A 14994-nucleotide genomic window follows, 5' to 3' on the forward strand; every position below is an offset into this window, starting at 1 on the left:
TTGCCCCAAGGACTGGGAAGAGGGGAATGATTGCAAAGGGGGAGAATTCACAAAAAGGATCGCTTGACCCAATTCCTTGACCTGGAGTGTTTGAAGAAAAGTAGAAAGGCAAGGAGTAGATCCCAAAAAGGAACACTGGTTCTGGGATTCCACGTGAACATGTGTACAATACATGTGGCATGAGTTGCCTCAGGCGGAGACCGGGCAAAGGGCCAACATTCAATGAGATGAACTGAACAAGTGGTTATCCGATTTACACTGTGACTCTTCCCTAGAAATTAGAATTTCAATAAGTACGTAGATGAATATATGGCGTGGTGCCCGAATATACAGTCGGGCGCTACATAGAATTCAGAGCCTACAAAGGCTCCCAGCTGCTTCCAAGCGGGCAGAGATGTAGTTCACATTTTTGGTACCGTCAAAGGTTAGATTACAAGCTACAACTTGAACAAACTCTTGTTGCGAAGTAGTTCCGCGATCTCGGGCCGCGTGAATTATGCTGCAACACCAACGACAAAGTGCTGAAGCGCTGATACAAATCTCCATCAGGAATTCTATTCGGTCGTACTGTGTACAGCGGTGTACAGTACAGTACATATATCGGCACACATATATAGGTCGTTGACGGCGTCGCAAAATGCTACACACCCTCATTTTGAACACCCGGTTGAATCAGCTTGAACCATCGCAATCCCCAGAATCTATATTGGTCAACCGTACTGGACAAGACACAGAATGGTTCAGGCAAATATAGATAACACGTATGCGCTCTCTTCGATTACAACTTGTGGTTTTTCATGCGCATTAACAGTCTGGGAGCACTGTTCATCGGTCTCATCCTTTCAGCTGTGTACGGTACTCCATCTGCGAACATTATTGAAGCTCATCAGTTTCTTTTCTAGCTTGAACGGAGGCATGCATTATTTCCCATGAAATAGACTCACAACTTGAAAAATGACCAACGTTAATCCCCACAGTGACTTTGTCTCAAACGTGGTTTTACTTCAGCGCTCAACAGCAACGTGAACATTCGGATCCATTATGGCTCAGAGCAACAGTCAGTCTGATCTTCATTCGTAGTTGTCGAAGTCCGAATCAATTTCTCAATCAAATTAGGTTGTCGTTGTGGTCATACTTGACTTCTTGCACCAGCTTTTCACCAGCCATTGGAGTGAGTGTACACGTATTTACGAACTATGCACAATGATCGAATTTTCCCAGTGTATGATTATTGTGTCACGAATTTTGGCAACAGTGCAGCCCTAGACGTGCTTCCTTGGTGAGTACAACTGCCCTGCGCTCAGCGGCAGGCTTCTCTTGCGGACTCTCGAGAATCCAGGAATGGAATGAGTTCTGGTGATTTCCCTCACGGCTTTTACTAATATTTGCTCTCTTTGAAGGAGCTACTATGTGAGTTGGATCATCTTAAATCGTCGTTGAACTAGCCAATTGAACCAAGAACGTAGGGAATGGCATATCCAACGGTGAGTTGTCATCTAGGTACAGAACAACGAGCTTGTTGATAATCAGTCTTTCTTTTCCGTTGAAGGGCGTTGTGACTGTGATAGTACAGAGGTGCGACGTTCCTTGTAGTGCTCACAGCATTGCGATTGAATCAAAATATTAGCTTCTATGTGTGGCGAGTGTGGAAATGTAAGTCCGTTGAAGAGCCTGTCGTCTTTCTGCTCATGGCCGAAAATTAGTGAGCAACAACGTCATTATTGCTGGCGCGATCGTGAGTGAATTCCCTCCCCCGAACATTGATTCAAAGATTATTGGTTTATTGACAACCTTTAGTGGTCCTTATCGCTTGCTCAATTCGGTGAGTTGGCGCCAAGCGTGTCCAATTATGAAGTCAAAGACAAATGCAAACTGACATCTAAATTTAAATTCGAAGGCGCATTCCTTTGTAAGTGTCACTGATCAGTCCGGGGGCTGAAACTGACATTAACTCCAGATTATGTTGCTCGAGTGTGCGTATCAGACATCGAAAGCTAATCTTCGGAAGAAATCTGCTCACTCGAAGACCACAGGTTTGGTGTTCCCAATGCATCAGATCTCTCATTAGTGTTGGGTGTGAGTTGAAGTGGTCTGTATCTTGAATGATCTCTCATCCTTTATGATAAACAAGAACTATGCGATCCTTGTGAATGCCATTGGAGCTACTTGTGACATTGTCATTGCCTGTGCGATGGTGTTTTATTTACGTCAATCACGAACTTCGATTAAAAGGTATGAATTCCATCTATGTATATTATTTGACGGAATGATTGACCGTTTTTTCCAGGACGAATCATTTACTGCGTTCCATCGTAAGTGTGGCTATTCTAATTGTGTGTAATTTGTGTCAAAACTTCCAGTGGTCTCATAGACAATCTTTACTGTTACAACCGGCATTGTCTCCAGGTAGGTGCACAAGTATTGGGGGTATTTTAGATCCTGATCAGGTTTCTGCCTATTTCTAGCGTCTGCGCCATCATGGTTCTTTCTATGGCCGCTGCTTATCCCGGAACAAACATTGAGCTTACTTTCTATTTCATGCTGACTCGGCGTAAGCCCCTTCTAGTATATTCGTACACTCAGAATTCTGATTATTCAGGGACGCTTATAGTCTATGCAAACTCCTTTTTGGCAACTCTCAACGTCCGTGATCATCTCAGGGAGCTCGGTCACGGCGGTATTATCACCACTTCTAACTTCGTACAAACTCGGACTACTGCTGCTGTCCATCGTACCGTTTCGCACGAAATGGATGACTTCCCTCGTCAAAAGGGTACACAGAATGTAAGTTCAACGATTTCTTACAGCATTTCCCAGATACACAACATCTCACATGTCCGGTAGTTTGATAGAGGTCATAGCGAACTTGAAGACCCCGGGACCGTCATTTCCGTGAAGGTAGATAGAATCACGGACGTAGATTACAAGTCTTAATAAGTTCTTGAGAGTCTCAAGATCTACTAAGGACAGTTGCGCATGTATCTAGGTAGTTCATTCTCGTATCAGTGCACGACTTTCCTTCACTCCATGAACCTACGACCTGCGATCTGCGTTGTCAATATATCCGTACATCAGCGAAAATATTACATAGTACAAAGATATCATCGAATACAACTTGTCATAGATAATAAGAATAAGTTATTGGACAAAATTAAATTACACATCAGCCAGTAAGCCACTGACTTCATCTTCATCTTCTGAATCACCTTCATCGTGACCGACGCTCACTTGCGAGACTTGCTCATTTTTTGAATCTCTTCGCAGTTCTTGCTTCGCGTTGAGGACGGGACGGGCTCGAACATTCCGTGGAGTATCTTCTTCCTCTTCGCTATCGGAGCTTATAGTGATGACCTCCACTAGTGGTTTGCGAGTCCTGTAGATATTGGAGTGTGAAACAGCAGTGATATACGAAATGGAAGGATGGACTCACGCTTGTCTTTTGGGCATCGCGCGAGTAGGCGCGGCAGAGGAACGCCGAGAGGAAACCGTTGCCAAATCTTGTTCTTCATCCCTATCGTCGCCATCATTATCATTCGAATCACTACCGTCGGAAGTGGAGAGCCGAGCGCGCCTAAAAATGAAAACGCTATGAGACTGGCAGTAAATCAATATGATCACCCAGTTCGTACTTGGCTTTGCCCTTTCGGGTTCGAGCGGTCTTGTTTGAAGTTGAAGGGTCGTCTTCAGCGGCGGAGCTGGTCACACTGCCAGAACGTCTGAATATTACCATGAGCTCCCACTGGACCATCGTGTATGAGTAAGAAGTAACAACGGACCGCTTTCTTCCACGCCTTACTGGTGGTGCAAACTCATCTTCCAGAGGTATGATGTCGTTTAAGAATTGGGCTTCTGCTTGGTGTTCTTCGTGAGATAGATACTCTGCGGCGCTTAGTCCTTCAAGCTGCTTTTCGTATTTTTTCACAAACGAGGACTGGAATTTAGCGAAGGCATTCTTCGAGACGGCGTCGGCGAACGGTCGACACTAGAATAAGATCGATACTCAGCCTTTGGATCGTAATCGAAGGAAAAACTTACGGAGGGAACCTTATCCATTAAAAGATTCAAATAACGAACGGTGTCCTCATCAACATCATTTGGGAGATACAATTTCGGTAGTTGTTGACACAGGACTTTCTTGTGATCCTCTGCAAATCGAAAAATACTGAACACGTTAGGGAATAAACTGAGCAACGTGAAAGCTTACTGAACAATTTAGAATCTTTGTTGAGAAATTCTTTGACAATGTCTCGGGCAATGGTGAATTGTAAGCAGCTCGATTCACCGGCAGGAACTCCCTGTTCTTTTTCTTTGTCGACACTGCATTATAGAGTCATTTGAATTTGTTGATCGTTTATAATACTGGAGAACCACTCACTAGAGCGTGTTAGGATGAGTCCAATCCAGGAACATGCCAGCGATTTGAGCTGAGGAGGCCATCTCATCATCATCATCCACATCACATAGTGCGCAAAACACAGGCATGAAAAGCTGAGAGGAGAGATAAGTAGTCAGGTGCCGTGGAACAAGACTTACACGTACTGATGAGATGATTTCTTGATTATCTATGGACGAGGCGCAGTACGCCTGGAAGAAGAACGACAAACACTGCTTGAGCTTCTGATTTTTGACATTCTTGGGCGAAAAGTATTCGATTAAGAGCAGTTTCATGATCTGACCTTGGGGTCAGCGACGAAAGTCACCCAAAGTTGAACGTCAGACACACACATTCTCGTCAACAAGCACACCAGGCAGTGCCAGTTTAGCTAATCCCATGCACAGAACCGCACGGAATTCTTCACTGGAGTCATCGCTCTCTAGCAACTGAGTGAAGTGGCCGATCCAAGCAGCAGGCTAAGGGTTAGCAACAATGAGATTGGGAATATCGGACAGGAGTCAGACTACTGACAGTATGAGGTTCCACCATTACACCTTGGTCATACTTCATGAGCGTGTCAAATACGGCTTGCATAACAATGACCCTCAGTTCCTCAGGGTTCTGTTCAATCTTCATCTGCTTGATGAAGAATGCCAAGGCCATTTTGGCAATATTTTTGGAAATTAAACTGATGAGACCTAAGCATCTGAATCCCTGTTCTCTTAAGTCACCATCCTTCCTTTGGACAGCAGGATAAATCAGCTCTTTGACAATACCATCCAGTGAAGAATTATTTTCCAGGGTCTGACAAAGGAAAATGGTTACTAGTGGGACACCACAAATGTAAAAGAAAGTCCCTACACCGTTCACGCGTTCGAGCATGGACTCGCAGATACGCAAACAACGTTTATCGATTTTGTCTGCATGTGCTTTCTCGGCTTCCGACATCTCTTCACGGCTTTTAGAGGCCGCCTGCTTCGAACGAGTTGGGGGCAGGGTGGGAGCAACGGAGTCAAAGCTTGCATCAGGATCTATGTCTTGCTGCCGTTCAAAGACGTAAGCGGGGAGTAATATCAATTGAAAACAGTAAAAACCCACATCTACGTCCTCGTCTTCATCATCTCCCGGATCCCGTAGAGCTTGTACGATTTCAATAGCGACTACGCGGATAAGATCCCGTTCACTATCGGCAAGACGGCTCAGTACTTCCATGCAAGGCGCCACTAGATCATCAGGTAGAAAGTCGTGGATTAGCATATCACCTTGAAGATATACAAAAATCAGTTTCTGCACGGCGCGAAGAACGCTGTCTCTTACGAATGAGTGAATCCATTTTCCTCCGTCCGATCTCGTCTCCATAGTCCAGCGATATGGCAATTTTAAGCATCTCCATTACCACAGATTCTCTGCTATCTAGCTCGTCCTGTCGAAGGTATCGGGCCTCATCATCCAGATTGCACGCATCCTGATCGAGAGAGCGAATACTATCGACAAGGTCGTTGAAATGTTCTTGCAAGCGAAATGCAAATGATGTGACAACAGGCAGGATTGATTCCAGCCTTGCATCATCTTTGCGACTTTCACAGAATTCAACGCACGTTCGAGCGAGGAATGCTTTTTCAGGAGTGAGTGAGGTCCAATAAGTGTCGTTGAATGTGATACCATTCAGAATGTGGGGATTGGACTCGAAGATGCGTATGATGGCATCTCCAATGATCTTGTCAGTGCGAAGGTCAAACATCTTCAGCAAGCCCACCAGACCTGATTCATCGCCAGGTGCTTTTCCGTTGTCAGTCATATCAGCAGTTTCCACCCATCTTTCTATGAGTTTGGCAGCAGCTACGCGTACATTCTCATTGCGGTCCCCGAGCCCGTTCCGAACAATGGATTCTCGGAGTTCCATACTCAGAGCTCGCGGGTGAGCAAAGCCTATTGTCAATTCTTCTTCATCGCCAATGGTGACATTCCTTTCAAGAACAGTATAGACTAACTTGCGTGTCGTAACGTCTACATCTTGACTGCGTTCTAGGATGGGAGGGATGGTGATCTTGTTCACGGGAAGATTCACTAGTATCGCCCGCCGTACTTCGCTGCATAAAAGTCTTGAGATTCAGGTGTCACGGTATGAGAATATCAAGAACATACGCTTGGGGATCATACGCCAAGGATTCGAACAGTACTTCGGATAGAGGTTCTAATTGGTTCTCTTTCAGCTCCTCTGGATCGTCAATTCCATGGAATTTGCATAACGCGATGGCTGCCTGTGAGCGAATATTGTGTTCCTTGTCACTTATACGGCCCAGAAGCCTGCTGCGTAGCTCGTAGTAGATTCTGTTTCTATAAGTGTGTGAGGATTAGGGGTTGAACGTTATAGATATCCGTAGAACACGTACTCTATCTCGCCCAGATTGAAAACAAGCTCCGAACAAAGTTGGACAGTCCTGTAGCGAGTAACTTTCTCTTTAGAACCGAAGCCTTTGAAAAGTAGTTTGTCCAGCAGGCGCTCGGTGAAACGCGCGGCGGGGGTGTACGCGACGTTGTATTCATCGATATCATCCTCATCGATAGGGTCTTCTCCAGCTATAAGATGAGAATTAGATGTCTGCATACTTATCTGTGTCATTCGCGACCTGCCTTTTTCATTGAGACATTTGACAAAGCCTCCAAAGAACTTGACAACACGGTCTCCGGGTCCACCCTTCTTTGATTCAAGTAACCGAAGCAGGACACTGTATATAGCCTGCTCAAATTTCCTTTCGCCAATTAGAATCGTATCCCCGTCTTTGGTTCGTCCTCTAAGCTGCGCGAGGTCCACAAAGATTTTGTGTAGCGCAACGATGTTCTTTTGGTGATTTGCCGAGGCACCCTGTACCTGGTCAAAGATCTCGGAGACTTCCAGAAGGAGATCTTCTGTATTAGTCTGACTGTCGGGTCGAGTCCTGCCTGGCATAGTGGACAGTGGAGGTGGAGGTTAAAGGCGGGGTTAAAGGAATCGTTGACCAAGTCGCGTTTTGGGACACGGTCACATTTTCTCGCTCAGTCCGGGCCGGTTGCCGATTCGAACACGTCTGTTGTGACGATTTAGGCAAGTGTACAAATTGTTTTTCTGTGTCCACCTGCTTCTCTGAAGTGAGAGCACCTGTCTGCATGCGTTGATACCTTCTATCACCCTCTCTTGTCACAGAACTTACGCCTTCGCTCAGACTTCCAGATTCTTACTAGATTTTTTCTATAACCGCAGTCAGCGCGATGAGAATACCTTCTTCGCTGGCCGTTTTTTTCCCGTTTGTGTTACTCTTCACTTCCGTGCTTGCAGACTCTGGCACTGGAGGCTTATATCCTCCTGGTCTACTCCCGCTAATAAACAGAGCCAATGCTTTGCTGTCCACTGGACAGTTTAACGATGCGGCGAAAGTATATTCAGAAGCAATAGGTGTGTCCATCTCTCATCACTAATCAATTATTCCTGAACACCATTGTACCGTCGCAGAACAATCTCCCACCGACTATCTACTATATTACAAACGGGCTACGGCTTACTTCTCCCTGTCCCGCCATAACGCGGCATTAGACGATTTCGAGAAAGTCCTCTCACTCACTTCACACACATTCGACAATGCGCATCTTATGAAAGCTCGTATCTACGCCAAGGAAGGCGAGTTCGATTTGGTTCGCTCATCGTTAGATGCGTACACGTCCTCTCTCTCATCCCAAGGTCGAACTATCGATTCAACTGCTACGGAACTCCTTCGGTCTATTGACGAGGCAGAAAAATTGCTAGCAAAAGCTCGAAAGGAGAAGAAGGCTCAATTATGGACTGCATGTGCAGATTCTTGCTCTAGCATCATTCGCGACACCGCCAGTCATTCGACCGAGGTTCGAGTCATGCGAGCGGAATGCCAGCTTGCTGCAGGAGATGTCGAGGGATCCGTTGGTGATTTGACCCGTCTTGCTGTACTTCTTCCGCCATCAGCATCCATGGAGCTCCAGGTTCGCATATGGCGTCTGTCCTACTTCTTATTGCCTCCTACTCAAGGAGAGGACACAACCAGTGCAGCGGCTTTGGCTCCTCTGAAATCTTGTTTGCATTACGATCCTGATTCCAGAGTCTGTCTTCCTCTGCATCGCCTAGCGAAGGCACTGGAAAAATCATTTGCCAAGTTGGAAGAAGCTTTGCAGAAAGAGGACTGGCGAGGTGCAGTCAATCTATTGACCGAGTCTGGAAAAGGAAAGGAGAAAGATCTTTGGGGTCGATACGAACAAGCGATGAAGGATCATACCTCTCGCGAGCAACTCCTCGGGAAAGATGCATATGAGTCGTCTTTAAAATCCAAAGAGCCCCCGATCCCTTTGCCTGATCCTTTCACTCACTCTCCGCGTCGCCAAATCCTACTTCGTGCACTTTGTAAATCATACACTGCCATCGGTACCGTCACTGCTCTCCGCAACGCTGATCAATGGTGCTCTATGCTTCTCACAATGGACGGGTGCTCTGAAGACACGGACGCTTTCTTAGGTCGAGCGGAATATCTTCTTTCAACAGAAGATGATGTCGACACTTCCGGAGCTGGTAGCTCCTCGAGTGGAGATGGTAATTGGGATGAAGCGATTCGGCTGCTGGAAAAGGCGTTTGAGGCTAGCGGTCGGAGCAACCGAGATATTCACTCCAAGTTAAACCAGGCCAAGAAGAAAGTCAAGCAAAGGAGGAGAAAAGATTATTACAAGGTACTAGGTGTGGACAGAAATGCGGATGACCGGACAATTAAAAAGGCATTGTGAGTTCTGTATTTCAATCTATCACTTCATGAGTACTATATCCCATTTTAGCCGTAGAGCAGCTAAATCTGCACACCCAGATAAAGGAGGCTCGGAAGCCAAGATGGCTGCTGTAAATGAAGCTTATGAAGTGCTTTTAGATCCTGGTGAGTATCCCCCAAATGGTATTGAAGATATTTCAAACTCATTCCTCTCATCACAGAACTTCGGGCCCGATTCGATGCAGGTGAAGATCCTAATGACCCAAGCGGAGGCGGTGGCCACCCATTCCCCGGAGGGGCCGGCGGAAATCCTTTCGCTCACTTTTTCCAACAAAGCGGAGGTGGATTCCCTGGCGGAGGAGCCTATGGACCTGGACAGGGTGGTTTCAAGTTCCAGTGGAGTAATTAGGCTGTTGAGCAGGGCGTATATGTATTCGGTATGATTTGGACGATGTATCTATAAACCAATCATGATAGGTTCTTTGTTTGTATTTGAGCGTACTGATTGCGTTCACAAGATGATATTCATCTTTGTCCTGAAAGACGTAAGTATGTACTTAGTTATACACGACCGATGTTTCATCCCGACGCCCGTAATTCCCTCACAGAAGTGGGTTCAATAGCTTGTAGTATAGTGTTTGCATAAGTCTTTGGGCTTCTAAATTTTCGCCATCTGTTCATGGGGATCGTCGGGCTCAACGGGCTCTTGCCAAAATAATTTTTCGGCAAACAGGCGGCGAGAATCGAAAATTTCGAAGTGGTTGAGAAAGATACGGAGGTCATAGTTTGTTTTCATGCCCGATGGGCTAGGTCTCTGATGCGCATTGCCACAGATTTCACTGACCGCATTTCATATTCCGTCTTGGCTTCCCCCGAACACTCCGCGCCTCAAACCTTCTCAAACGTGGGCGAAACGGACCTACAACCTTGCTACAAATGGACCTCACACTGATGGAAATTTGAAAATCTCTTCTCCATCAATACACATTCGTCAACAACGAAGAATTTGTTTTGGGACAATCTTATGTGCGGCGGCTGTACAAAAAATATCGCTGTGCTTGCTTCCTTCCTGCTTTCATGCTTATCCCTCTATCGTCTCTCCTTCTTTCTTCCTTGTATCTCTGTTTGTTGATCCCACAGCATGAGGCTGTCGCTTTCGAGTTCCCTGCCTTCAAACGCGCCTCTTCACAATCCTCTACGCCACAGCCACCCGTCACATTGTTTGTGCCCTTAAACTTCGATAGCAACGGCCGTTATACTGTGAACATTTCTTTGGTAGGTTTTGATTGTTTATCATTCCTGAATCAATCATGACTTCGATTCCATAGCCTACCAGCTCTAGTCAAAATCAATCCTTTGCCTTTGCACTGTCAACAAGTACTGGATATACTTCAGTTGCGGGGCAAGGATGCTCATCATGCGGGGGCAGTCCAACGTGAGGACCATTGCACACCTTTGTGTTCATAATATTGATGATCGCTCTGTGATGAATAGCTATTCAGTACCTTCCTCAATCGAAATGGGAACTTCGGTGCAAAATGTGTCTGTACTCGATAGTGGTGTTGCTGGGCCAGTTATGAACCAGACGTGTAATCTCCACTTGCAAAATGGGAGTTCATGGTCATGGACTGACCAGTCATGTATGTTTTGATCTAGGATATAATTTATCATGTGTTTGACGCGATCTGTCCCAGTTATCGTGGCGAATCAGTCAAACTCTATCTTTTCATCAGACATATCTGGTGTTTTGGGAATTGGAACTAACAGCCGGTAAGGTTATTTCTCACTGCTACACTACTGGAAGACCAATGCTTCCCGTAGCGAAGGATCGTTCAACGAAACACCAATGGCATTCTGGCTGGCAAATAACCCGACTCAAACCAACTTTTCCTATGGCCTGGCCTTGAATTCTCCCAATGACGCTTCCTCTTCTTCAAATGACGCCGGGGCCTTGCATTGGCTTGCTCCGGACGAAAATTCTTACGAAGGCGATATTACATGGAAAACGCTGATAGCCTCGAACAGCAGCAGTACTGTCAATGCGGATTCCTTTGTCGAGATGGATAGTTGGAATTTCCAAGGCGATAACGTCAATATATCTGCTTATACAGGGCTACTGACTGTTGTTGATCCACTGTTCAACGATCTAGTCTTTCCTCAAAATGAAGCTCGTACAATATGTGGGCCCGTTTCTTCTCTACATTTCCTCGAACCTAATTTTTTGCCTGGTAGATGGTGCCATTCCGGGCTCCTCGCGGCAGGACACAATATCCGCGACTACTGTGTACACATTGCCTTGTGATACCCAACTGCAGCTTACGTTGACATTCGGGTCGGTTTCTGTTACTTTGACGGAGACCCAGCTTGTTCAGAATCTTGGAAATTCAACATGTCTAGGCGTCCTTCAAGAATGGGCGTCTGACAATGTTACAGAATACATTTTGGGCGCTAGCCTGATATCCAACCTATACATGTGAGTATGTTCGTCGTACTTGTCCATGTAGATTCACTGCTGACGAACACGCCTTTCAGGATATTTCAAGGTTCCAGCTCAAGCAGCTCCTTCGGCTTTGCTAATAGAAAATCTACCTCATCTTCTTTGAACGCAGCATCTATAGCTGGAGTTGTGTTGGGAAGTTTGGCATTTCTCATCATGATCGTAATTGCAGTCATACTTTTCCTTCGTTGGAGACGCCGTCGCAAGCTCAAATCGATGCCACGAGTCACTCCTTTCCAATATGGATCTCGGTCTCCCTCGACAAACTCCTTTTCCCTCGAGGCATCTGAATTGATCCCAAGACCACAACCCCCGACCTCTCCTCCAAACTGGCTACCCCATTATCTTCTCGCTCCTACTGGCTCCGGGGTTGTGAATGATAATAGTGAGGCACTAGCTGCAGCGAACAGGTCGAGCAAACGCAGTGCAGCTACTACTCCAGATGCTCAAGTCTTCAATGTCGTCAATCTTCCTGTCGCAACGCCGACACGGAGTACTTATCGATCCTCGACGCAGTCACATTTGACCCACAACTTGGCAAGTCAAGGGGTCAGATCACCTGGCTTGTTTATTCGAGTGTCTCCACCATTCCAGTCGGGGCTGTATTCTGTTATACAGCAGCAAGGGGAACTCGAAGGAGACAGAGCTTTGCTTTCGAGTAATCCCTCGGTGAACTCACTACCGCCTTACCGCCAAACTGATCCTGATCCTGACGCTCGAGGTCGAATATACATAGACTGAATGGAGCCATTGTGGTTTCGGGACTCCTCTGTATCTTAAATCTTCCAGCTGTATCATTTGTATTTCTAACAAGGGTATCTTGCATGGACTCCCTGTATATAGTTTATTCGTCTTCATATACATTGAAAATTGTTGTAAGAAAAGCAGTATTCTGATTCAAAAAACTCTCCAGATGTATGCTTACGGTCGATACAAGTACTGTTTATTGTACACCCATGAATACTCAGCTTGGACGTGCATGTGCTATATTGTCACACCATTACTTCTGGGGCGCGTCCAAGTCCAGCTCAGTCTCGAAAGCATCAGACTTGGATTCCGGAAGATCAATAATATGCTCCGGTATTCCAATTTTCGGAGAGGTGGTAAGTTTCTCCTTCTTGGCAATTTCGTTCAAGACTTCCGTGAAGTGGTATCGTTTGAACTCGTGCTCGCGCCCAGGTCGGAAGAATTTGGCCAAGTTGATGATCCTCAACTTGCGTTCTTTATTGACCGTCACACACTGGTTCTGATCGAAGAGACCCCAGTCCTGGACATAGTGCGCTGAAAACGTTCAGTAGGAGTTGGAGTCTATTCGGTCATTATATGCTTACTGCAAGGTTCGGAACCAACGATGACATGGCGTCCTGACAGTATACCATTCAAATGAGTAATGAGTTTGTACATAGTACAGACAATATACAAACCTTGTTGAGTGGGCTCGTATCGAGCTACCAGCTCCCTAACCGAGTCAATCTTGACGTCGGTATTGTCGACATCCTCTGACTCAGTTGGAGCAGGAAGTTCAGGGAAGTATTTCCTGTTGAGTTTCTCGCCAGCGGTGAGCGAAAGGTAAAGGCTACGAGGGTAACCTTCCTTCGCGTCTCTCCAACGACTTACGACCATTTGTACTCCACCGTCAGCTAGAAATACAAGATTATTAGCTCTGGTCTTCAACAAGAGTACGAAAACGTACTGATGCATAAATTCAGCGCATTTCCAACACGTTCCGAGCCAGGACCGGGCGTGAAGGGGCCAACTTTGTGTTTGAATTGAATTGCGTGAATATCAGCAATGGTGAGGATAAGAGCGAGGAGCAGCGCATCAGTCGAGTCAGCGCCGGAATAGGGCTTTTCAGCATTGATAATGTCGAGGTGAGCAAAATAGAGGGTAGCTAAATGTTCAGTGTCGGTGTTTCCTAGGATGCCGAAAATATAGTTGGAATCTTGAACAGAGGACTTGTACTGGTACTGTTGCACTTTGGTTTGTAGATCGAAAATTCTTGTCATGACGTCGTATCGCTGGATGAGATACGTTATTTTTTAATCACAATCGAGGAAGCGTAAGATGACCCCACTGACAATGACGCGGAAGCTGTCGACACTACCGTTATGCATGAAGGCGTATTTCCCGTAAATGAACGGGTGATTGTTTACTTCGACAGCGGGCGGAAAACTAGCATCTCTGATGTGCGCCAGGGTGCAGCTCGATGCCGTATGCGTGCAGAGCTGTTTGAACGCAAGATCGGTCGAAATCGGGGCGATAGTCCTGTACTGTGCGGGCTGCATGCCTTTGACGGAGGGGTCAAATTCTGCGAGAGTGTCGGTGTACCAGCCCACTCCGAAACCATGGACATTGATCCACGTAGCCTCTGTATCGTTCTTGCGACATGAATAGGTGCAAAAAGGTACAAAGAAAAGACTACAGACGTTTTTCCAACTCTTCTTTGTCGCTTTCTTCCAATCCATAGTATAACCCAGGAAGGAAGCGGTTACTGACTCTGGAAACTCGGCGTCAGCATTGGGTAGAGACTCAAGGAAAATTTAGCGTACTGTTTGACAATCTTATAGGGCAAAAATCTCAATGCTATACAAATATGCAATGAGAAATATGAAGCATACAGAATGGTCTGGCCTGATGAGCAGATCTTCGAGCATTAGAGACTGCCTGCAAGAAATTACTCTAAGACATAGATTGACGATGAGAGAAAGAGCAGACGCACTCGCCGACATAGACGATCCATCGACACATCTTGGGAAGAGACTTGAGTTGGTGGTTATTGAAAAAGTAGTTGATGGGAGCACACTGTAGATTTTGAGTCCCTCTCTTGTGTCTGTTAAGTACTGCTCGCGTTCCCAGATCGGGAAGGTGTCCAATCTGGTCCATTATCAAACGTTGCGGTCTCAAGACCCTCATTCCTGAAGCTTCTGACCACTGGTCTCCACTCATATGACAGAGGACCCCCGCATCTTGTCCGAGCTGTGGTTATTTCGAGTTCTCTCTGAACCCCAAGAAAGTTTGTAGGACAAACAGATCACTAGGACTGAGCACAAGACGTCTTCAAAAGAACCACGTATTCTTCGGTTCAATTGAGAGTAGATAAAGGGTGCGGTGCAATTGGGATAGGACAGATGTTGTATATGAGGGAAGATCTAGGAAGATAGATGAGACACTTGGGTGTCTGGCTCTGTTTGGCTGTTTAATGAACGAGAAGCAGCAGGAATGGCAGACGTCGAGGATAAGCTGATGGCCTTTCGCGCTATGTTCGGTCTAATAGAAGAGGATGGATCCATCTAAGTTTTCACATTGTCATTGTCTGAATCCACAAGGAAGCTTTGGTTTTGGGGTGCTCCGATTAAAGCCCAAGC

The 14994-nt window shown here is 46.1% G+C and overlaps 5 protein-coding genes across 5 annotated transcripts; 3 read left to right on the plus strand and 2 right to left on the minus strand.

The window, feature by feature from the left end:
- The first annotated feature begins 306 nt into the window (after positions 1–306).
- Positions 307–3113, plus strand: C8R40DRAFT_770009 (uncharacterized protein). Its single transcript, XM_046236162.1, has 21 exons — positions 307–424; positions 550–761; positions 812–855; positions 978–1057; positions 1117–1171; positions 1222–1279; positions 1401–1410; positions 1467–1484; positions 1550–1575; positions 1628–1653; positions 1704–1735; positions 1798–1822; positions 1898–1909; positions 1958–1973; positions 2034–2076; positions 2132–2232; positions 2288–2312; positions 2372–2406; positions 2466–2551; positions 2612–2784; positions 2845–3113. Exons 2-21 carry the CDS (start codon positions 736–738, stop codon positions 2932–2934), a joined length of 981 nt encoding a protein of 326 aa, XP_046089613.1. The 5' UTR covers positions 307–424; positions 550–735; the 3' UTR covers positions 2935–3113.
- Positions 3114–3117: 4 nt separating this feature from the next.
- C8R40DRAFT_1090009 (nuclear condensing complex subunit) lies at positions 3118–7424 on the minus strand. Its single transcript, XM_046227455.1, has 16 exons — positions 7010–7424; positions 6769–6955; positions 6521–6712; positions 5693–6465; positions 5474–5637; positions 5237–5416; positions 4907–5179; positions 4726–4851; positions 4540–4671; positions 4376–4488; positions 4205–4317; positions 4036–4145; positions 3777–3982; positions 3630–3716; positions 3431–3571; positions 3118–3373 (listed from the first exon to the last, which is right to left on the minus strand). Exons 1-16 carry the CDS (start codon positions 7323–7325, stop codon positions 3157–3159), a joined length of 3330 nt encoding a protein of 1109 aa, XP_046089614.1. The 5' UTR covers positions 7326–7424; the 3' UTR covers positions 3118–3156.
- A 51-nt stretch (positions 7425–7475) lies between these two features.
- Positions 7476–9902, plus strand: C8R40DRAFT_1090013 (uncharacterized protein). Its single transcript, XM_046227456.1, has 4 exons — positions 7476–7808; positions 7866–9150; positions 9203–9297; positions 9354–9902. Exons 1-4 carry the CDS (start codon positions 7625–7627, stop codon positions 9539–9541), a joined length of 1752 nt encoding a protein of 583 aa, XP_046089615.1. The 5' UTR covers positions 7476–7624; the 3' UTR covers positions 9542–9902.
- A 307-nt stretch (positions 9903–10209) lies between these two features.
- C8R40DRAFT_1066965 (aspartic peptidase domain-containing protein) lies at positions 10210–12370 on the plus strand (the record flags this gene model as incomplete). Its single annotated transcript, XM_046225841.1, has 7 exons — positions 10210–10407; positions 10461–10567; positions 10627–10772; positions 10827–10902; positions 10954–11312; positions 11365–11605; positions 11665–12370. 7 exons carry the CDS (start codon positions 10210–10212, stop codon positions 12368–12370), a joined length of 1833 nt encoding a protein of 610 aa, XP_046089616.1.
- A 259-nt stretch (positions 12371–12629) lies between these two features.
- On the minus strand, positions 12630–14094 carry C8R40DRAFT_1066966 (uncharacterized protein; the record flags this gene model as incomplete). Its single annotated transcript, XM_046225842.1, has 6 exons — positions 12630–12910; positions 12961–12993; positions 13054–13269; positions 13323–13647; positions 13708–14007; positions 14056–14094. 6 exons carry the CDS (start codon positions 14092–14094, stop codon positions 12630–12632), a joined length of 1194 nt encoding a protein of 397 aa, XP_046089617.1.
- Between the last annotated feature and the right edge of the window lie 900 nt (positions 14095–14994).

The sequence above is a fragment of the Lentinula edodes genome (genome assembly GCF_021015755.1).
Source record: "Lentinula edodes strain Le(Bin) 0899 ss11 chromosome Unknown C8R40scaffold_6, whole genome shotgun sequence".
Taxonomy (NCBI): domain Eukaryota; kingdom Fungi; phylum Basidiomycota; class Agaricomycetes; order Agaricales; family Omphalotaceae; genus Lentinula; species Lentinula edodes.